The 23,968-nt window shown below is 42.0% G+C and overlaps 1 protein-coding gene and 1 long non-coding RNA gene across 2 annotated transcripts in view; one reads left to right on the top strand and one right to left on the bottom strand.

Annotated features, from left to right (window-relative positions):
• The window catches only part of LOC310707710, a 32,807-nt gene extending 30,320 nt beyond the window's left edge, over window positions 1–2,487 (top strand). The window contains exon 3 of the long non-coding RNA XR_014526680.1: window positions 1,846–2,487. This is a non-coding gene — a long non-coding RNA (uncharacterized lncRNA). The remainder of the gene's footprint in view (window positions 1–1,845) is intronic.
• Window positions 2,116–23,968, bottom strand: part of GFRA1 (GDNF family receptor alpha 1) — a 187,129-nt gene continuing 165,276 nt past the window's right edge. The window contains exons 8-9 of the mRNA XM_083504983.1: window positions 5,936–5,989; window positions 2,116–3,702 (exon numbers count right to left, since the gene is read on the bottom strand). Of these exons, the coding sequence (XP_083361109.1) occupies window positions 3,532–3,702; window positions 5,936–5,989 (225 nt within the window). The 3' untranslated portion in view covers window positions 2,116–3,531. The remainder of the gene's footprint in view (window positions 3,703–5,935; window positions 5,990–23,968) is intronic.

Genomic DNA, 23,968 nt, shown 5'->3' with positions numbered 1-23,968 from the left:
ACAGATCTGGCTGGCACAGGGCACAAAACCACAGCTCGCCCCTATACACGAAGCCAAGCCAAAGCACAACTAAGTGCAGTACAGCCATCTTCCCAGAAAAACTCTTCACAAATTCAAGAGGTCAAGACACGAAGGCTTTAGCAACTAATCCACACCCAATGACCCACCTAAGTGGTACTCAGAATATCACTCAAGTAATCACTCAAGATATCCCTCAAGTAATTAAGGAACAAAAGAAGAAAAGAACACTAGCCTGGGAACTTCCCCTCTGCCCAGAACTTTTGAGGCAATACACCACACCCCTCTACAGTATTTATAGGAACTCAAACACTGAGATCCCGCTCTGTTCCAGTAACAAGAAGCCGAAAGCACCAGCCTGAAGATGACGAGTGAGACCTCGTCGAAACGTCGCCTAGACACCCCAACTTTTACACGGGAAGACACCCGAGGACACCAAAACCTGCATATATATATATATATATATATATATATATATAGACTATATATAAAGTATATATAAAGACTACGGATTTGTGTCACTGCCCATTTCCATGAAAGATTTATTCATGCATTTTGCACAATGCCACAATCCCACATGCAACTTTTAAAAAGGATGGGAAACACTGGGCTATGCAGCTGAGGGTGCACCGCTTATTGCCAGCAGTGCAAAATAGCTCTGCTTTGCTAATACCTGTTTAGCTGAGTAGGAAGGAGCGTAGTCCAGCAGCGTAGTCCTGTGTTATCCTAGTGCATTGGCCTTTTCAGGAAATTGGAGTCAGCGGGCACAGTTGTGAAAGCAGGGGACAGATTGGAGGTTTCAGCCTTGGGTATCTGGATGCCTGGCCTACCCAAAGATGGAAAGCAAGGGCAGAGGAGCAGACCTGGTTGCTGTCTGACTGTATGCTTAGAGCAGGGATGGAGAAGGGGCGTGGGGCGGGGCTGACGTCGGTCATCTGGAGGCCTGCCCCGGAGAGACGGAGGCACGCACTCCCCTGGACCACCTTGACGCGCATGTCGTAACCTGGGTCACCTCAGTCGTGCGAATGCGCGCCCAGCCAGGCCTCCCCCGCCGCGCTTCCCATTGCTGGGATTTGCCCGGCTTTCAATCTCAAGGGAGGGAGGGAGGCTGCTCAAGACGCGAGTCGGAGGGGCGGCCTTCCGGCGGCTACGAGGGAGGATTTCGCCCCGCCGCCTCCACGACCAGGCCTTCACTTCACCCAGGCGCCCCATCCCTCCACCTTTTGCACGCGCCTCCTTCCTGCACGCTTATGCACCCGTTCTTACGTGCAAAAGGCGGCGGCAACTGCAGCTCCTCCTCCTCTAGAGACGAGGCGGGCGCTTGCTGCTGCTGCTGCCACTCGCTGGAAGCTCGCGATGGCTCTCCGTCAGCGAAGGCTTAATGGTTCCTCCCCTCCTCCTCCCCCCCCCGCTTCCAGGACGAATGGTACAGCCGGAGAAAGAGCGACACTCGAACTCCCGTGAGGAGGAGGAGCCTCCGACTCCCCTTAACACCTTCCGCACCAGCTGCGGCTCTCCCTCTCTTACAACAGCCCTTCACATTTCAAACGGTATCTCCTACCACTTTAAAGAGCGGCGACTTACCCCCCCCAAGGAATCCTGGGAACTGTATTTTGTTAAGGGTGCTGAGAACCGTTAGACTCCCACGGCACACCAGGCAACATCTCGCGGCAGACTAGTGTGCCGCGGAACACCGGTTGGGAAACACTGCACTAGATCTAGTTCAGATGTCCTAACACAGTCCATATGGAACATTACCACTGGGTGCCAAATTAACACACTTAGTATATCCAATCAGCTGATTGGAAACTCCTTTTATGTCTGCAGGAATACCTCAGCTCAAAGATTGTACTAGTTACTACATCAGATATACTGAGCATGTGAAATAATCAGCTATTTGGAAGCTCCATATTCTGCAATCCAGCACGGCACGTAGAAGGTCAAGCAACACCCACACCTGTTTGTGTGGAAGAAAATTGTATAAACCTCCTAGCCATCTGCTGTGCTTGTTTCCTGTATTTGGGCAAGGAATTGAAAATGGCCAAAGTTTTATACTGTACCTCTTTCCCCAGAAGCAAATATAGGCAGATAATGGTGTTTCTTTAGAATAATTAAGATTCATGTCATTTTTATTCAATCAACAGTAAAATAACTAAACTGTATAATTACAATAAAGAAGACCAACAGTTGTATAGCTGAACTTTTCTGTCTTTTTTTAAAATATATCCTCAGAAAGATAAAATAATTTTAGGTTACTGAAATATTCACAATGGTTGTTTCTTGTTAATATAGGATATGTTTTTCTTTTCTTTTTTACTTTTTGTCATGGCTAAATGATCATAATCAGAAAAATAAAAGCAGTGTTAGAAAGTTTAATATCGCTCTCTATTTCTTCAGAAATTTTGAAGAAAACGTGTATTACATTGGTATATGACTTACAATGGTTTCACAGCAAGGACTGCAAAACCACTTACATATATAAACATGGAAGAGAATGCTAAAACATTAAAACATTGGTAGCCATCTATAAACACGAAGAAGTTTCATAAAATTCACACTCCAGGAAGACATTCATCATATGTCAACAGCCTGATCCCTTTTTAATATATATACTTCAAAATATGTTTAATTTGACAATAATAATAATAATAATTAAAAACAGTCAAGGCCAAAATCCACCAGGAAATTCTTTATGCAAGGCCTCCCTTGTCTTCTTAGAGGTCTCTGGTCTGCCAAGGGAGCAGGTGACAAGACTGCTGCCTCCTCAGTATGAAGGAGACTTCCCAGGGAGCCACGTCTTTGTGAGGTCCACATAGCAAATATTTATGGAAAGGGCAAAAAACCTGTCAGAAAAATCAAGGGTATCCTGGATCCCCTTTGAAAGCAGCTCCACTCCAATTGGAAGCCATGACTTTGGCTTTGGAACTGATTTCAGCTAAGGTGTGTCTTTGCTCTCATCTTACACTGAAATAATCGAAAACTGCACAAAAGCACTCAAATGCTCTGGCTGAGATCCCCTTTATTACAATGGGTCTTGCACAGGAGAACTTCCTGGCTAATTGTGCTGCAAATGAGAGAAGCAGGATTCTAAGCTACATGGCCTCTTTTTTATTGGGCAGATTTTTTATTTTTTATTAAAGGCGAGGACAAGGAAAACAAGAAAGAAAGGAAAGGATGAAATCTGGATGATTTACATGCAAATTGACATTCCATCTCTTTTAAAACATTGCATGTCCCAAAGCCTTCTGGGTTTGGAATGTAATACTGCATCAAGTATTTCACAAGGCTCCTAAGTAACACAAGAAGCGTCCTTTAAAAGTTAGGAAATTATAATATAATATGATATAATATAATGAAGACGGGGATGACAATCCAGAACTATTTTTTTAATTTTTTTTTTAGCAAAGTGCTTCAACTTAGCTCCTAGAACTTTTATATCAGAACAATTAACAGAGGAGGACAGGGAACAAATCAGCTTCATTTTATTTCCTTTTCTTTGTACAAGTCCTTTTGTTAAAGCAGATATGAGGTTTCTGATGAACGTGGGCACAAGCAAGATGAGAGTGCAATTGCCACCAGCATGAGAAGTGTGCTTGGCTGGATGCTTATACGAAGAGGAGATGAATTGTCAGAGGACATGTGACTAGTGGAGCCGCCTGCCACGCTTCCTTTCCCAAGAGCATTCTGCAAAACAGAATCATTTCCTTTGGTCACCAAATTTTCACCTGCATATCTTTGCATCTTTTCAATGCTCTTCAATGATCCCTACTTTGCTGCGCCTGCAAGCTGCTTTCCTCATTGACCAGGCAGCTTCACTAGAATGAAGTGATCCAGAAGATCTTGGCGTGGGGAGGAAACTTCTAGTAATACTCATGTTACTTTCAGTGTGATCCAATAATCAACTTTTTTATTGCAAGTTTTCAACACAGAATACAATAAAAGCTAAACTAATCTAAATAAAAGAGAAAAGAGAACAAAGGGAAGAGGAAGAGGAGGAGGAGGAAAATAATAATAATACAAAGCCCTCTATCAAGGTTGTATCTTAACCCTTATTCTATACAAAGGAGGTTGAGACTTCCAAGTGTGATTTGAGATGGTAAGCAAAGCTTATTAATGAAAACAATTTTTTTAAAAGATTGTATTTTAAAGAGACTCATTAGTTTGCTGTGCAGGTACTGATGTAGGATACTGAGGCCACATTGGTAAGGCCACCGAGAAAGACTCAAAGTCAAGGTAGACCTTGCCTTGCAGGAGAATGACAGGACAGAGGAGAGTAACCTTTTTCAGCCATGGGGCTGATTCCCTTCTGGACAACCTTGGGGGCTCATATCAGTGAGGAGTGGGGCAGCTAATGTAAGCTTTACCTTTGTACAGTAGGCTAATTGTCTACACACACCCACACACCTCTCTATATTCACCATCCAGACAAGCAACAGGTATTATCAGTTCTTAAGTAAACAGTTCAGCCAGGCAAAAAGGCTCACGGAGCTTGCAAAGTGGAGCCAGTGACAATTGTAGCCTGGGGAGGCTCCTGTGGGGCATATCGAAAGGCACAGCTGGCTGGGCCTGAGTTTCACCACCCCTGATTTAGGGCATAGTCGTAAGAGGGCCAGAGACTGGAATTTATGTCCCAGTGATGCCCACAGTATTAATGTCCATAAAATAGAGGTAACAGACTCTTACCCATTCCTGCTTTTATTCAGGAAAGGCTATGCTTCAATAAAGGAAAGCCCAGTTGTTTGCTGGTTTTCTGTATGTGAGCCGGCACTTTCAAGTAAACTAGCTCCTGTCAAACTGAAGTGGCCTTGACTGGAGTGCTTCACCACCTAGGGTTATATCTATATATTTTAATACTGCAAAGCTCTGACCCATTCATAGCTATAGTGTGGTTTCAAAAGAATTAATGAATTGATCTAACTCTTAAAAGATCAATTTCCCCCCCAAATGGGGACACACATGTTTTGACGGGTATGTACATTCAGCTAGTGTTTTCATGTCAGGTGGCAAAATAACCTAAGGGTGAAGGCCAAAAGTTACAGGAGAGAGCATTAGTGGTATGCAATGGCCAATCCTGTTCCTGGCATGGTTTAAGCAACTGTCATTTCATTTATTCAAGATCAGTATTCTGTCAGCCATAAAATCTGATCGACTATGCTTAAGGGTCTTGCTAAGAGCCATGTTCCTGCAGATTATCAGTTAATTACGTTTCATAGATAAAGGGTAATTATCATGTGACCTGAAAATTACATGCTTCCTAAGAATTAAAAATGCAGTTACCTTTCTGCTTTATGGCTGAAGGTGAATGGCTATTCTGGACATGGATCTGAGCCTTCTAACCAATACTACTACCAATACTACTACCACTACCACCACCACTACTACTACTACTAATAATAATGTTGTTGTTGTTGTTGATAATAATAATAATAATAGTTTGTTGTTGTTATTTCCATCTATATTCCACCCTTCCTCCAAAAGGAGCCCAGGGAGGCAGACACATCATCATCATCAAAACATTCTAAAAGCAATCACATTCTCACAGCCAGTGATTTCAGTGTTGCCAGGATTAGTATCTTTCAGTTACTGAAAATTCTAATGAATTCATTGAAGGCAATAATTGTTTTGGACGACTAAGGTCAGGATGACTTGGGGGTCTTATAAGCTATACTTTGCTGCTGCTGCTTCCCAGCATTGTCTATTTTGGCAGGGCTGGCAGATTAATCAGTTAAGAGGGACTGAACTTGAGGCTGTCATTGCTATCAGAACTAACTACAACAATATAGGATGGGGCAGGATTTGCCTCCACAATCTCTGTAGGGTGTAACCTCTAGCCCTCTTAGAAGAGAGGCTTCAAAAACTTTATTCAAAGGAATATTTTTGCTAGTAGCAATTGCCACAACACGGTGAAAAATCTTACCCCAGTCACACACAGTTCCGTAGCTACAGATTCATTGAAACTCTGCTTTGGTACCTGTAGAAAGACAAAGAGATGGCTATATAAGTATACGTGGTCAATAATATTGGAGGTGGCATTGCTGATTATTCTAAGAGAATGAAAAAGCAGTATACCTCCAAATCACTAACCTGAATGGTTATTCTCATAAAAACTGGATTACGTAAGAGTAAATGGTCTATTCACATAGCCCAAATGGTCACCCAGTTGTCCTTTGGGTATAAATGTATCAAATCAAATGGTGGATAGTTTTGTCGTTGACCAAAGTTGACTGAGGCTGCAGCTCTAATTAGTTCTCATACTATGACTGGCATTTGCTTGTAATTTTAAGTCTGCAGTTTACACTGGGGTTACATTCTGGAAAGTGTGCCTAAAACCAAAAATTGTGTAGAGTCAAAACACATTTAGTTCAATGGTGGCTGGGATTGCCAAAGTCTTTTTTCTTGGACATCCACCCTTTTTCCATTCCCCTTCCCATTTTTTTTCAAGGCACATAAAGCTGAAAGTGCATAAATAAAATGTGCATAAATTGCAGGCTTACTATATGGGGGAACAATGTAACTCATGTCTGAATACAACTTTAAGAGATTTTTTTTGCCATAGATTTCAAAGCAGGTACTAAAACATACCTGAACCACTAAGCACAAAGGTATTGGACACGCCCCACCTAACTATTCCAAGTAATATTTTATATTGTTTGATGCTTGTAGTGGGTCATGCTGGTATGCAATTAGAGGTCTAAGGGCGTGCTAGATGCTTCATTGGGAAAGGAAGATGGTACTTATGATGTTTTCAGCCTTTTCAATCTATTCCAATCCTATAGCTTACAATCAATTTTGTGCAAGTCTTTGGTCTAAGAACAAGATCTTCCCTGGTCCAACCAAATAAATGCAAATGCATTACAATTTAAAGGCATTACAATAAATGCCTTTTGACATCAGTAACCTACCATTAGTAGCAACATAGGATTCTTAAGACTGTACATGCTGTGTATGTTCAAACGGCAATGCATAGTAGTTTGCTCCAAAGGTAAAGGTAAAGGGACCCATTAGGTCCAGTCGTGACCGACTCTGGGGTTGTGGCGCTCATCTTGCTTTACTGGCCGAGGGAGATGGCATACAGCTTCCGGGTTATGTGGCCAGCATGACTAAGTAGCTTCTGGCGAACCAGAGCAGTGCGCGGAAACACCGTTTACCTTCCCGCCGGAGCGGTACCTATTTATCTACTTGCACTTCGTGCTTTCAAACTGCTAGGTTGGCAGGAGCAGGGACCGAGCAATGGGAACTCACCTTGTCGCAGGGATTTGAACCGCCGACCTTCTGATCGGCAGGCCCTAGGCTCTGTGGTTTAACCCACAGTGCCACCCACATCCCAGTTTGCTCCAAAGAACACTGCTAATTACAACACGATTTCAAATCACAAACAAACTTTCTATCAGATATGTTGCAACCCTGGCACATGGGACCATCTCCCTGCTACCTTCCTAGGTCTCCATGAAAAGGGGAAAGACTCTAGCAAAGCTATCAAGGTGTCATTAAACCAGCCATCCTTAGTTTAACTAAGCACATTAGGTGCAACCTGTATACAGCACAACAGATAATTTCATCAGGAACAAAGCTACACAGCAAAACAGTCTTCAGTTACTTTTCAGCTTAGGAGATAAAATGGATCATAATAACAACATCAGCAAAAAATAGTAAATTGTTTTTCCCTGTAAAGTATAGCTTCTGTAGTTAGAGGAAATAAAGATACATGCCCACTTGTTTTACTTCTGTAAAGCAAAAAAATTCAGGGTGGGGTGGGGGGTGGGGAGTTAGCTTCCAGACTGAGATGTAACATGCCAAGTTTCAAATTGGAAGAGTACATTTTACTGCTGAGTTATAAACCTGTAAAAAGGGGTTATAATGGAAAAGCTGGCATAGACTGTTGTACTATAAAGTAGCAGCGTATCACTAAATCACAGGCAATGGAAAGAATATATATAAAAATCTGTGCAGAGAGCATGATACCCAGTAATTATATCCTGAGGGACAAATCCTTTCTTTTTTGCCCCAATCTTACAGGACAAAGAGAAACTGGTGTAATTCTAGTGCAAGAAAAATTAATGTCTCTAATAATGGCTTGCACACTAAGCTAGTGTACTGTGCTGATGAGAAAATCAAGAGATAATGTTGCATTAATTCAAAGCAGGATTTCAAGAGCAAGGAACTGTATATAGGCTGAATTACTATATCTTCCCAGTTAAAAACAGAACTTTTAACTTCTACATTTATATTTTGATTTCTAATTTTGATGTTCAAGTTTGAAATTTAGCAAAATTGAATGTAATTTGGGCAACGTTTTGCAAAGTATCTTCCAATTGGAATACAGATGTCAATGATAACATTAATATGGTTAATATGTAAGATTCAGAAATGTAATTATTGAATAAGCACTGGTGAAACTGATAGGGATTTCCAGTGCGCCACTACTTTGCCTTGAAGCCATACATTACTACAGAATTCAGAGAGAGAATGTGTAATTACTTTTTTTATATATCCAGTTGTCTTTCTGAACTTTTCACCACAACCTTTAACAGTGTGGCATGTAGATTCCAACAAAACGAATGACTCCATTGCTTTGATTGAATCTCCTAGTGTGTAATTCAGTTACAACCCCCCCCAAGTCTTTTTGTGGGGGTGGTTACATTAAAAAGCAAAACCTGACTTTTGAATTTTTTTGATAATTTGTCAAGTATGATCAAACAACATCAAACAACTGAAACTAAATTTGATTAAAACCCTACTTCTTATACATTAGAAACTAAATAGTAACTTTGTGAGCGGAATCCACAGTCCCCGCCCCCCAAGTCATGCTTCCTCTCCCCAGGACACACTCTCCACGAGTACTTTAAGAACTGTAACGATGCCTCTTGCTTGTCTTATGGTGGGTGGAGAGAAATGGGCGTGCATAGAATCCTCTGACTTTTGTGTGGATGAAATGCAGCCTCCTGTGCAAGGGTTAGAATTACATCCCTTGCTCCACCGACTTTCCCTCTTTACCTGGTCCACCACTGGAACGGGGCCTCCAGAAGGATGTCCAATTCTGTTTTAGCCAATGGTCTTCAAACTGTACCCCCCCCCATTTTTATTTGGAGGGGGTAAATTCTTCTTGGTAGTGTCCCTAGATAGTAGGACTTCCAGTTGACTCGGGTGGGGTGTGTGTGTCCAGCATGGTAGGCTTCTGTGCCTTTAACAGTGTCATTCTGTACAGAAATCAATAGATGTTTGCAGTATGGGGATAAAAACCTCAAGCTGTGCTTAAAAGTCACAGCTACAGTGGCTGAGTAGTAAGTTGACAACCCTGTTAGGAAGCCTTGCAACAAAAGGCTGGAGGAAAGTATCTTCCTTTCCTCAACTATTCTCCAGCCAACCATCTCCTTGAAATATTCATAGCAAATACCACTGCATAATCCTTTGTTCTCTTGATTACAGAGATTTACTATTCACCCAACCTGTTTTCTTAACAGTAGGACACAAACTATAAAGCGCAAAATGCACTTGACTGTAAAAATGCAATCAGTTTAACTCTTTTGCTCTTCCTAAACACAAGCTGCATCTATCAGACTTGTCAATAGTGTTTTCTTATTAGCCCAGCGATCCAACAATACACTGCAATATAAATTACTTTCAACTGGGAAAACAAGCAAAGTGCATATCAGAAGCAGAGCCTGCTAAAATAAGGATTCAATTCAGCATAAAACAATTCTAGTCCACAAAGCTGAGGTGCTGTGCTATTTAAGCTGTGGAGGCAATCAGCCTTGCACTCTTGTACTACAAAGAAGCCTGACCTTTACTTGGGTGCTGAATCAGCTGTAAGGAAAATCCACTGTTAGAGCATAAATATTATCTGTGGTCAAATTGCTTAAGAATGTAATAATCTACAGGTTTACTTGGGAGTAAGTCCTGCTTGCACTAGGTAGGTGGCACTTGCTTTCAAGAAAGGATTGGGCAATACGATTGCTTCATAATTACATACTAGTCTGAAAAATATTCTGCCCAATTCAGATCATATTTTCTCAGTTATGTTAATGAAATTATTTCAATTGGCAGCATCATGGCACCAGACTTGCTTAACAGTCAACCTGTTGGGGCTTTGATGCACCTCCTTTTTGTTTCCAGGACATCAAAGAAAAGCAGACTACATTTTTAAAGGATGTATGACAAAATACTGGAAAACGGAACTGTTTTTGTTTGCTTGTTAAGAATAAAGTGAAAAATAAAATGACTGTTTTACCTTTACATTTTTACCTATAAGAGTGTCCTTTTAAACACAAAATGCCCTGAATATTCTCTCTGTATTAAAAGTAGCTGGAAAAAGGAAAAGCTGCTACAAACAGATAAAACAAATAAGATCTCCTCCATACAAACCCTGGATATTGTAGAGCTGTTGCTTTTAGCTAGACGTGCACCTTAGTACAGCTGTATAAAGAAATACTCTAACTTTTCCCCCCCAGTCCATTAAAATATGAGTGCAGTTTCTGATATACATTCAAAGCTACATTTTCAAGAATCCCTGAGTATCCAACCAAGAGATACAGAACATATGGCCCATACGACTGTTTTTTTTTATCCATTAACTCATGTTGAAATAGTAAGACCTTCAGATTTCTATTTAAGAGAGGGAGTATTTGGGGTCCTTATGGTTGCAGTGATAAGCCTGAGAGTGAGGCTGTAAAAGAAGTGCCCTATGACTCACAGGCAGGAAAGTAAATAAAAAACTGCAATATGAAGGGGAAATGTTTCAAACCAACATTATTAGGCAATACACTTCCTTTAAAAATTTATTTCTTAAAATAACAGTTCTTAAATTTCTGGTTTGACAGCAGGAATGGTGAATCTTTTTTCTATGAAGGGAAAACTCACAGGAAAATTCAACTGGAGATGGAGCCAATGGTAGGAAAATCCCCCAAGTCTCCCTCCCCTTTTCTGCCACCCTGCGATATATTTGTTTAAGGGCAAACCGGGCAGTTGCTGGGGTGTGTGTGTGTGTGGCAAATTTGGGGAGGTGGCATTTGTATCACCATCAGCCATATACACCGTACATCACCTGTGACATCTGGGCTAGGATGAGCAGGCATGATCCTGGATTGGGCAGGAAGGAAAAGGTCTGAGAGGTCTGTTTCTAGGGTTCAAAGGGAAACGGTGGTGGTGGTGGGAGATCCACTGGGATCAGACCTGGAAACTGCCAGATAAAAGAGCAAGGTGCTGCCTTTCACTGCCGATCATTCCTACTGGCTGAAGTGCTTTGTAGGGCAGCTGGTGAGATCTGCAACTGCCAGGGAAGAAGCTGGGGGCGGGCAGTGTTGGTGGCTTCAGGATCAATGTGAGATCAAAGCAAAGGCCCCCTCTCAGCCGAGCAAAAGGGGACACCATCCAGGCAGGGGCTGGCCCCAGTGATCACACCCATCCTTCTGGCTACCACTCAAAAATGGCACCGCCTTCCTTAACATTGCTAGTTGTTGTGCAAGGGCACTCCTGGGGAGGCCTCACCCCCTCTGTGCTTTGGCACACACATGCTCACACCACACACATGCTTGACTCTACTCAATACAAACCTACTTCACCCTTCCTTTCCTTGTGTAGAAGTTATTGTTGAAGCGGAGGCAAAGGATGAGTACAAAAGAGCCCATGGTGGAAGCTCAGTGATGTCAGAAGTGTCATCTTCTATTCTGCTTTCAACAGCATCCAGACACAGCCTGCTCCCACCCTTACATTGTGTGCTGGCCAAAGCTCTCTATTAGATGCTTGGGGGAGGTCGGGGAAACAGAAATGGAGAATGACATGAGAGGGCCTGGTCTGGTACTACAGCTGCCAAGGAGGTAAATGAGGTGGAAGCAGCTGTCAAGAGAGACTTGGGCCCCACCTGCACTATACAGTCAAAGCTGCATCATACCACTTTCAACAGTCATGGATTCCCCTAAAGAATCCTGGGAACTGAGAGTTGTCAGGGTGCTGAGAGTTGTCAGAACACCCTTATTCCTCTCACTGAATTACAATTCCCAGAGTCCCCTGGAAAGAGGGACTGACTGTTAAACCACTCTGGGAATTGTAGCTCCGTGGGGCAGATAGGGGTTTTTATACTATTCCTGCTAATCAACTTTGACTCTCTCCCTCTGTGCAGGGTCAGCAAATAACTTTCTAACCATGGCATGCCTTTTCCCACAACTACCACCTTTCCCCCCACGTCACATAAATTTTCTGTGCTACTTCTCTGGCTAACAAATTCCTGCTCTGTAATCTTCTATTCTTGGTTGCCATTTGCTTCTCACCCCAAAACACTACTGTTGTCCTTTTTTTCATTTGATGGACTTTCATATTGTAATTAATCTTTTCCGCTGTCTTTTGCAGACTTCTGTTCTATCTGGCAAGTTCTGCTTTTCTAAAAGCACCTTCAAAAGTAGGGCATAGTTCAAAACTGACAAGCTAGACACACAAACCCATTCTTTTGATCAATTCCAATGCTTAAACCTTTGCTAAGGTGCAGATATTTGGGTCAGGGAGCCTTGGATAGGGTATGATTCCTCTCTCCTCTTTGCGTAGCTGTGAATGTGTCCAAAGTGTGAATTCCATGTTATTCATGGTTCTATCTACAACATCTTGTGGCCAGTGCTAAGATGCCACCTGCTCTCCTCTCTCTGGCAGCAGCTTAACATTAGAGAGCAGAACTCATCAGATATTGATATATCAATTTAAAATATGTGTCCTGGTAACAGCCTTTCAGTGTGATGTACTCACGAGCTAAGGATGAGCTTCCTTTTTCAGTCACTCATTTGTTTGATTCAAATAAACTCTTAGAGCTTTACGCCTCCTATTTTTAGTGGATATTATGCCATTCTCATAATGTGACCTTAAAAAAATTGATTTGCCTCCAGCTAGCACTATTCTTCTGTATAAAGAAGGGCAAAGAAGAAAACAGAACAGTAAAAGCATTTGTGGAATCCCTTTTTGCTAGCTTAATAACTCAGCAGCTTAGGCTGACTGGTTTTTTTTTATTATTTCATATATAAAACTGAACAGTCACTTTGCAATAATTCCAGTTGCTTTGGATTTTAGTATTGTGGCTCCTTCCACCATCAAGGCGTGACGATGACTAGAAACACCTTCAGGCTTGGAGTTGTTTGTGAGTAGGGCATTTCTGCAGAGCTACCGTATTTTTCGCCCTATAGGATGCACTTTTTCCCCTCCAAAAATGAAGGGGAAATGTGTGTGCATCCTATGGGGCGAATGCAGGCTTTCGCTGAAGCCTGAGAGCCCCACCGCCAGCCCCACAAGCTTGGGGGACAGCGGGGAGGCGGAACGCCGCCATCCCGCTGTCCCCCGACTTGGTTAGAAGGCTGGCGGGGGGGGGGGAAGCCTGCTCCTCCCCGTCGCCAGCCCCGCAAACTCGGGGGACAGCGGGGAGGCGCAGCACGCCATCCCGCTGTCTCCCAACCTGGTTTGGAGGCTGGCGGGGGGCTTCCCCCCCCCCAGCCCTGCAAGCTCCCAGAGCGATGCCATCACTCTGGGTCCTGTTCTGGGGGCTGGGGTCGGGGGCAGCTCGGGCTTCCTCCGCCCCAGCCCCGCGCCTGGGGGTGGGGGAAAAATAATTTTTTCCCCTTTATCCCCCCCCCAAAAAATCTAGGTGCGTCCTATGGGCCGGTGGCGTCCTATAGGGTGAAAAATACGGTATATTTGTGGACCAAACGTTTTGGATATGTAGGTGCAAACTAGGCATGAGCACAGCCCTGTGCACTACCACCAATGCCCCAAAGTAGATTCTTCTTGCATACCTTCCAGAATTTGTAGTACTTCCCATCTAAGGTAATTCCCCTGCCACCTCTGTTCTTAAGGCCAAACTACATGGGATGTTAAATGCAACACAGATACATTTTCAAATTTGCAGATAGCAACCACTGGTGGCGGTGGGATGATAATTATACAAATTCTCCTCTGCACTGGGTCCTGCTGAAAATCACACTTAAAAACCTATCAAATTCCCACTCCCTCCCTGCTGCGATCTTGCTAATTATCAGCCCCCATCAGTTGTTTTTTTAAAAAGAGTACATTAAACGCAAATACACTTTTCATGTCGCTCCAAGCCTGGCCCTCAAAGTTCTAACAATTATATTCCCTCACTACTTTCCTGCCTTTTCCCAACTTCACAGCACCTTCCCATTTTCACTTGTTTTTCATTAGTTATTGTCGTCCACTAATCTCCATTTTCTTATGCCTCTTTTCAATCTTATCACATCAGTTCTTGTCAAAAAGTCAAGGTCTGCTCTATAATCAGAAACACCCAAGTTTGTACTTGGAATAAATTTACTTAATTTTCCTTGCAATGTGCATATAGAATGTGGGTTTCCTACTGACGAGCATGAATTCTTTTTTGGCACTGACTATACACAGCCCTAATTATAATCTACCCATAATAACATTATTAAAACTTGCCAGTATTCAGTCAAGCTATCACCCCCAGTGTCATAATTTGGACAGCTATAAAGTAATGTTTAGTGAGCTCTATAATTTTAATTTAATGAATCTGAATATCAACCATTGAAATGGTATCAATGATATATATTCAAACCTTTTTTTAAAAAAATATGAAAAGGGTTCTGTATATCAAAGCACTGAAGTAATTGTCCTTTTGGTACAACAGCATAGTACAATACAACTTGATGGGTCCATTGCTGTTGGCGTTTATCCAATTTCTTGCATGTCAACTGGAGAATAATTAGATGTGTTCTGTTTCACGGCCAAGACATGAGTCTGGAAGAAAGCTGGTAGTTTCACAGAACATATGTTGGTGCTGAGAGCCATAGTTCTAAGCAACATGCTTAAATTGTGTTAAGCCTATTCTCACATTAAGACGTGCAATAAGGAGTATCAGTCACCATCTCTTCTGTTTGCTTCAATTCTGGTTTCAAGTCTCAGTTATCTCAAGGAATTTACAGGGCAGTGAAGGGAATACTGAGAAGTCAGAGATGAAGGTGAAGGGAATAGCCATAGCTCAGTGGTAGAACTTTTGCATGCAGAAGGTCTTGGGTTGAAACCTTGGCATATTCAGGTAGGACTGGAAGAGACCCCTGGAGACCCAATGCCAGTCAGTGGAGACAATACTGAGCTATATGGACCAATGATCTAACATGGTAAAAGGTAGCTTCCTAGGAGAGCTCCTACCACTGACTTCTTACTATGGTTGCGTTCACGCACAATGCTAAGCCAGACATGGTTTTGTGCAAACATCCTGGCTCCTGAGGAAGAGATTGCAGCTGCTTTGTTCTTCCATATGCTTTTTAGGTCAGCATAACATCTAAGCCACTTACAGTATCATCTGTGGTTAAGGAGCAGGTCTGTCCTCCTTAACTACAACCTGTAGCCAAGGTTTTTCTTATATGGTTAAGGTGGAGAGACCTTAACCATGATCCTGTGTTCAGATTACACGCTCATCCAAACCTTGGCTTTGCTGCTGTCCTGCGCTGATTTAAACAGCGCAGGGAGGTCTCCAAGCCAGGGGTGTGTTGATCCCAATCTAGCTACAGTTTGAGAAACAGGTTACTCTCAGTCCATTATTCTGCAGAATGGTTGTAACAGGGTGAGCACATCTGAACAGAGTAGTTTTTATAACTGAGCCAGTACCACGCTAATGTGAGATAGCACTGCATGCAATGCTGAATTTACTTAATTCTCCTTCTATAGTCAATGTGGCTGGGACACTGACAGCATTGTTGCAGAATAGGATGTAAAAGCAATTCTACGAAGAGATCATAATTATTCAGAAATTAGCACCAGTAATGTCAGTGGGCCTGAAGATCTGATTACTAGGCTCTAAGTATTGCCATTTCCCTTGTATAACTTCCTAATATCTTCCGGTGAATTAAAAACTATAATGCAACATATTCCCCCCCACACACAATTGAAATCTCACTTAACAAAAAACCAATTATAACATCTCTGATAATTATGCAGTACATTTCACAAAAGTATGAAGCCCCGGTTATCAGATTATATTCTAATTATCAGATTATGCAAAATTATGTTCACAGGAAATAAATGTGTTATGTTTTGGCTACATAAATGAGTGAAATTATAGAAAGCTGCCAAGAAGAGAATATTCAGCATAAACCACATATGTCCAGTCATAATTTCATGAGACAAGATTTAACTGCTAAGATGAGTAGGGGAAAAAAACTATATTGTGCTTCATTCGCTGTGTTTTTGTGGAACAGCATTAACAATGCAATCTTATGTGTGTATTTGAAAGAAACCCTCAGTGTATTTCTAGCACAGTTTTCACCAGCTCCCATCAGTTCCAATCAAAATTCCAGAGAACTGAGTAACATTCAACAAATACATTCAACAAATACAAATACATATACATATACAAATATTTTTATACTAAGGGACTAACTATACATTACATTACTTGCATATCTTGCAGCAACCAGGATAACTTTTAAGAAATAATAATCCTAGATGTTGGGGGAGGTGATCTTCACTGAGACTGCACAGTGCAGGGAGGGAATATTTATGCCTTTGCTTGCCAGCCACTATCCCAACAAACATCCCTGTTATACTGTACTATGGGATATGTTCTCACAATATGTAGTGCTGGCCACCAACTTGGATGGCTTTTGAAAGGATTTGACAAATTCATGAATGATAGGGATATCAATGGCTACTAGCCATGACTGCAATCAGAGGCAGTATACCACTGAATACCTGTTCTTGGGAATCACATGTGTGGAGAGCACTGTTGGACTCATCTGTTTGTCAGCTTCACTGTGAGAACAGAATGCTGTATTAAACAACCAACTGGCTTATTCTACCAGGGATCTTATGATGCTGTCATACTAGAGTTGCCCCTTGTGTCCCATTGGTGTCAGTGACTCTATTTTCCCAAGGCTAACTGCATCATGGGAGGACTCTCTTGCCAGGATTATGGGCAGGGAGGGAAGGGTTAAACTGAATGAAGGTTGTGCATATTCAGAATTTCATTCCAAGCCTGATACCTAGTATGACAATTACAGCCCAACAAATCAGTTTGGGGAGAAGTTGCCTCAAACACAGATGACCCCAAATGCCATGTTGAGGAACACAGCCTTTGCACAATGCTGAAGGCAACTATAAAGGGTTGGAACGTATCTCCCCACGAGGAAGTGCCAGAGCTTCACTGCCATTGAAGGGATGGCCTTTACGCAGGTAACATTCCCCACAACTGTAATTTAAATAACAAGGAGACCCAGTGCCAGGTCTCCAAGGAAGATCAAAGCATGTACTCTACCACTCAACTCTCATTTTTAGATACCACACAACCACTCTAAGAAAATTACCTGCAAGGAATAAAACTACAATAGGAATATCGTATTAATCATTTATACATTATGACGTCCTCCGAAACACAGCACTGCGTTCAGACACCCCAATTTAAGAACCTGGTACAAAATGGTGTAATAATAGGCACTGGTGAAGATAGGAGTGAAGGCCAATCTATTTGCAGTCCTCACTAAAGCCCCAGGAGGCTGGGATGGTTTGAGCCAATTCAGCTATTACTGCACCAGCTGAAATATACAGAATCTCATTGTGTAAAGAAGGAATAAACAGCATTCCAAGTTCTCATTGATTTTAAAGTCAAGATACTAAAATGGGTGACAGTTCATTGTGTTCCAGAAACCAAATAATAGATTGGGAAGCAGGGGAGGGGAGGGAATGTGTGGAGAACAGTCTAAAGGTAATGCAGAGATCTATTATTCAGGTGAGGCAACTGATTAGAACACCTAGGAATAAAAAGTCAGTGGGGAATGAAATAAATGTGATTTATTTCTAGTCTTTGATTATAAATGCACGCTGAATATTATAGGCAAAGTGAGAAGACAGGTTAAAAGCAGAATAAAAATATATTTATGTTCAGAACTTTAGCACTGCTAATGCCTTTTATTAAGAGCATATGTTAAACACTTCAGTTAAATGGCTGTGTTTGACTTATTTTCTTACGAACAAGATTTGACTGCTGCAAAGGTTCAGGCATATTGTTGAGGAAGTGGCAAGATACAGCTCCTCTATATGTGCTGTCCTTGCAGGTTGTGATGAAGTAATTCCAACATATGGTGTGAAATGAATGCTTCTGAGTTTTTCATTATTATCTTTGAAACACTCACAGGCTCCTCCACATCTTTATCATTTATTATTGTGGAAATAAAACTATGCCCATGTTACTCTTCTTCCCCCTCTTTTCTTTTTTTAATGAAAGACGTTTAATTTCATACCTAGTACTTAAGGCTTTTGACATTTTTTTTAAAAAACCCAAAACATATCAAAGGTATTATTCTAAGGAAAATTTTTATTTTTATGCACATGGCCTGGAGCATGAGATAACTAGGCAAGAAGAAACCATTCATTTTAAAGCAGTTGTATGGAATGCTATTGTACTACTCCCAGAGAACGAAGGAGAAAATTCAGGAAGAATATGGGTGGGTTTTTAATTTTTAATTTCCTCACAGAAGCTTCTTTATTGTGCAGACAAATGCAAGCAATTCTCACCAGTTGTTCCTTATCCCTGCCCTGGTATAACGGAAAGCAGTCCTTCATCCAAGGGGATGAAGTTCTGCATGTATAATTCTCTACTGGCAGTGTCAGGCTGAGTATGGCTTCAGACTCTCATATTTGCTGGGAAAGTGTCTCCTTCATTTCTACTTGCTTGCAATGGGCGACTCAGAGGTACAGAGGGAGGTGCATGTGTTCTATTTTAGATGTTACATTGTGTGAGGATTAGACATAATACTGGGGCAGCATTGATAACCCACATGCTACCATGAATGCACTTTGTCCACACAATCATCACTATTCTTGAGGCTCTCTTCTGTAGGCCAGGATGATCTGAGGACTTTGCATGATAGTTTTGTGAATTACAGAAGCTTTCCATGTCTGGCAAGTAGTCCATAACCAGTGGGACCTGTACCAAAAATGGTGGCAGTCTGGAGTCTTTCTTGAGTATTCCATCCCATCGGCCAGGCCTCCTTCCATTTCACCTCTCATTCCCAACAGTCAGCAGTCCAAGCCCACTGAACATGCTCAGTTCTCATTGTCTTGCTTTGGAGGTTTTGCCCATTTAGGTCCCCCCCCCCAAGGTTTTTTGGAATTTTGTAAATCTTGGGCTTATCCCAAGCATGCTTGTTTGTGGGTGGGTGCCATTTTGGCTGCATAAGTAATGGCCTTTGGATAACAGAGTTTCCCATTAATTGGTATACACAAGTGGGGCCAGCAGCAAAATGTTGCAGTGTGATGTGCTGCCATTCAGGATTCTAGCCTTTCTATTCCATTCTCCTCTTTTACCTTTCCCCTCTAACAGTCAGCCAGTGTTCTGTGGCCAATGCTTGGGCCTCATTGGGCTGCTTTGAAGTCGCCCCACCCTTAAGCCTTCTTTTTTACTTCCTCAAGTCTCCTAGCTTCCTCTTGGGCATATATGATATCATTCTGGCTACATAAAGACTGCTACATGGATAACTTGAGTTCACTATTAGCTTATGTGATTATTACCTGGCTCTGCCTCATTATCCAAGCAGTTCTCTGCCCCTGGTCTTACTTTTGGGGAGAGATTTGTTCAGATCATGCAGCTAAATCCTAGGCAGACTTGGAAGCAAGTCCCACTGAGTTCAAAAGTGCTTACTCCCAAGGAAGCGTACACAGGATTGCAGTGGAGCCTTTGTTCCCAGCATTTAAGAAGGCTGATGAACACACAACCCCTATGTTAAAAACACAGAAAAACAAATATACTTTGTTCCTTGTTGCATGCAGGTAAAGCACCACACCTTTTATTGAAACAACACCAAGCTCCCAAGGGAAGTGTTAAAAATAAGAGGGGGAGGGAATAGAAAAATGTATATGGAAAATGGTGAAGAGATTAGAACAGCGACTGGTGGTTAAGCAGAAGTGCAGTCTGTCTGAATGAGGCATGATTTAGGTATCCCTAGAAGGAGAGATTAATGGGCTAAGAAATGATCTCTCGTAGAGAGGAGAGCAAAATTCACACAAGTTATTGTGTATAATTTTCCCCATGACAAGTGTTGAAGAAAATGAAAGCAGGCAAAATCTTCAGTAAGGAAGCCTTTTCCCAGAACGTAAGAAAGTTTTAAGAGCTGGAGAACCAGATGTCTTGCTAGTGGAGCATGTTCTCTCTGGGTTGAATTGTGTATTCTCAGGGATAGGGACTCTGCAGTTAACAGGAGACATTCCTGTCTTTTACATAATGCTCCCAAGTGTCATGCGGAAATCAGGGCCATTTCACATGATATGAGGAAACAGCACTGCTGGGTATTACGCAAAAGGGGGAACACCTGCACCTAGAAAGGGGAAACTTGTGCATTCCTTACTGCTAGTTCCTTGGAACATCCAAATTGTCTCTCAAATCTCTCAGTAGTTCTGTCTATACATACTGAAACCCAGAAGTATTTCTGATCAGTTTACTACATTTTTACCGCAACATTAATGTGATGATGTCTTGTATCACTCATTCCTGCTCTCAGAAAATATTTGAACATGGCAAACTTAAACCAGTTAAGTATCCCATGCTGCCACACTTTACCTGGCAACAAATCACTCCATGAGGGTGGAGCATCTGTAGACAACCACAATGGTTGGATGTTTACTTAGCAGCAGTAATGAGTCAGATGCTGCACTGAATGCAAATATGCAAATGGCACCAGTCTTACAAGCTGTGTCATCCAATGTGAGTGGTGTGGTATTAGGGGAAAGCATTAGTAAGGGTTCCAGGGCAGTGACGTTTTACTTCACACATTTGAGACTGGGGGTGGAATGCTACTGGCGTTTTTGTTGGTCATGAAGAGCTTTGAATCCAGCAGACACTTCCTCTAATGGAAGAGGAAGACAGGTCATTTTTGTAAACTTGCTCTTCCCCTGCAGTCCAGAAACAGCGGGGTGGGGATGCGGCCTGGGGGGGGGGGGACAGCTACAGCAGGCAGGAGAAGGAACTGGTAAAAATCCCCTCCCGTCTTCTTCCATTGGCAGACACAGTCTCTGGATCAAAAGTCCTTCTGTGAGCACAAGGGCACCAATGGGATTCCAAATCTCCATTCTGGCATAACAAATATTTTATGGATTTCAGCCTCAGTAAGTTTGGGCAAAGCGTGTTCTCCTTCATGGAGAGCACGTGTTGCGGTGGGGTCTAACAAGACATCCCACTGTTGCTGGGCGGGTAAAGATAGTTTGTCACCATTGCGATTGGGCTCCTCTTGTCATTGGGGAGAATTTGATGTTGCCATTTTTGATTGACTGCCATAAGGTATATATTCCCTGCGTTGAGCTTCCTCCTTTCCGTTGCATGCATCGGATCACCCTCCCTATATTTAGGGTTGTTCGCTTGACCTTGCTATGCCTGTCATGGGGTCGTCTGCTGTTGGACGACCTGGTAGGAATTTTGTCCATTTGGCTGATTGGCTGGTGCCATTTGGTTTTTGCCTATTGCGTAGCAAATCGTCACAACTTGTAAGGTTGTGGTTAGGCATTGGTTTTATGAATTGGTTGGTGGAGGGGCATGAATTGGCTGTGTCTGCCCCTCCAATGCTGCTGCTGCAAGGGTATTCTGTTAAAGGAATCCAAGGGCTCGCCATGCTTTTGTCCGCACCCCTGTCAAGGGGCTAGGGCCACGCAAGAGCCCCTGGGAGCATTTGGGGAGAGGTGAGGGCATGGTACCCAGCTCCATCTTTCTCCCCAAAATGTTTTCCCTTTCTGACTTTCGCGGGCATGTGAATGTCGGTCTGTCTCCATGCAGGGTCACATAGTCACAACCAATGCCTAGGCAACCACTCACATTTTTTGTATTTTAATAAAGTTGTGGCCAAAATTATGCCAAAAACCTTAAACAAAAATTCTGTGTGAATTGTGTTTTATTGGGGTGACTTGGGGACCTTGACACGCAAATGAGAAACCGAAGAAGGCATTCTCACAGAAGTCCACAGAATGAGTGGAATCTAAGAAGATGGGACCGTAGCTGTAAGAAAGATGAGGGAAAGATTTTCTTTTAAGAATGGTGAAAAATAAGGGTGCTTGTAAGCACTAAGGAAGAGGACAGAGAAAATTAATAGACAGGAAAAGAATGAAACAACTGCAAGGACTGGATTAAAGAACAGCCCTGAGATCTATGGATAAAGAGTGGTAAACAAATTTAATAAATAATAATAATAATGAAGTGCAGCAAGTTATTTGTGAATGACCTCCACGTGTACTGGCATGATACATTCCTCCAAATTTACCTCTCATTGAAAAGAATACAGCAATGAGGTAATGATTATTTAAACAAAAAGAGATAGAACCCATTGCAGGGAAATTGCGTAAAGTATGGCAATACAGTGTGGCTGTACTGCCAATAAATTTAGTTAATTGGATAACAGGCACTTTGAAAGTGGAATAGTGGTATTGGAAGCGAACATACTGTGGACTTTCTAACTCTGTGCCTTTGTGTACATCATACTATGGCCTTCCTTGTATTTTTGCAAACTCAGCTCTATGCAATTTGCATGACCTCCAGTTCCTGGAAGCCAATTTTAGTGAACCAAGATCTAGGTAGGTAGAGGCATATATCCAATGTTGCATGAGACTTGGACACTTAAGACCTAATTGAAATAGGATGACAGAGGAAAACCAGAGGATGAGTGCTTGATTCTTTATATTAAAGGAATACATCATTCCCAAGAAAAGTTTCACATTTTATTTTTCTATGAAAGACATTTCTGTCAGTTCTGGAGTAATTATCATCATATATCTCAAAGATAGACATTTCAACCTGATAATATTCTCAATACCAGTTTTAAAGAATTAGGTCTATTTCATCCAGAGAAGAAAACAATGCAAATATCTCATCAGTTGGCTACATATAGCCCATGTCTTGTACCTCTATATTGAATACATTATATGAAGGTCAGTGCTACTGAAATTAAGGATGAGTGGATTTCACCTATTCTTTTCCTTTCAGTGTTCCCTGGGCTCACTCTGTCTTGTAATTTTTTTTTTTTAAAGGTTCACTACCTAGAAACAAAGCCATGTATTTCAGAACTTCAAACTCCATGGAGAAATTTGGCTGAAGAGAATTTTGGAAACAGCCCTAATTGAAATGAAGGGGGAAATATCTTGAATAGAATTAAAGAGTTAGGAAAAGTAGAGGTACTGTGAGTTACATGTCAGAGAAGCTGTACATTTAGGTCTGTGTAAGCAAGAGGCAAGAGGCCATATCAAGCCTCTTTGGGAAGTATTGTCAACAATGTCCTTGCCTGGCCAGCTCAGTCTTTTTCTTTTTCATCTGGACAAGTTCAACCATTCTATGATTATCAGACCTGATGTGGTGACAAACTAAGAAATGCTGGACTGCAGAGTAGTGACCCTTGCATCAGCACAATGTCACAAAACATGATGTTACAGCAGAGGCATTTATTTATTCATCTGTAAGCTCTTTATGCAGCCACACTGGTTTCTTTAGATGCCCCCCACTTTTCTTTCTTGTTGGAATTGTCTGCATATTTCACCTTTAAGAAACTCCCATCCATCTTGGACTCCCTTCTCTCTGAGTATGGGATTTCACTCAGTTAATTCCTTCAGCTTTTCAAAAACCAGAGCTGATGTCCAACTACATTAAGCTTTCCCTTGCCTGCATATAAGGAAACCCAAGAGGTCATGATAACTTCCTCCCAAGGTATCCAGTAATTCCACTATCAGTTCCTCCCTGTTGATGAGGTCCAGGTCCAAGAAAGATGACCTCCTTGTTACTACTTCTACCTTCTGGGAAATGAAATTGTTGGCGAGGCAGTTGAGGAATTTCTTAGACCCTACATTCTTGGCAGAATTTAAGTTTCAACAGATATCGGGATATTTTTCTTTTTTTGACTTTGAAAATGGGTTATTAAAATCCTCTAGAAATCTCATTTGCAAAAATCCAAAAGGTTCTAGTAAAATTAAATTTGGTCTGAACAGG

The sequence above is a fragment of the Podarcis liolepis genome (genome assembly GCF_965112155.1).
Source record: "Podarcis liolepis genome assembly, chromosome: 5".
NCBI lineage: Eukaryota > Metazoa > Chordata > Lepidosauria > Squamata > Lacertidae > Podarcis > Podarcis liolepis.
This window is presented reverse-complemented; position numbering and strand designations above follow the sequence as displayed.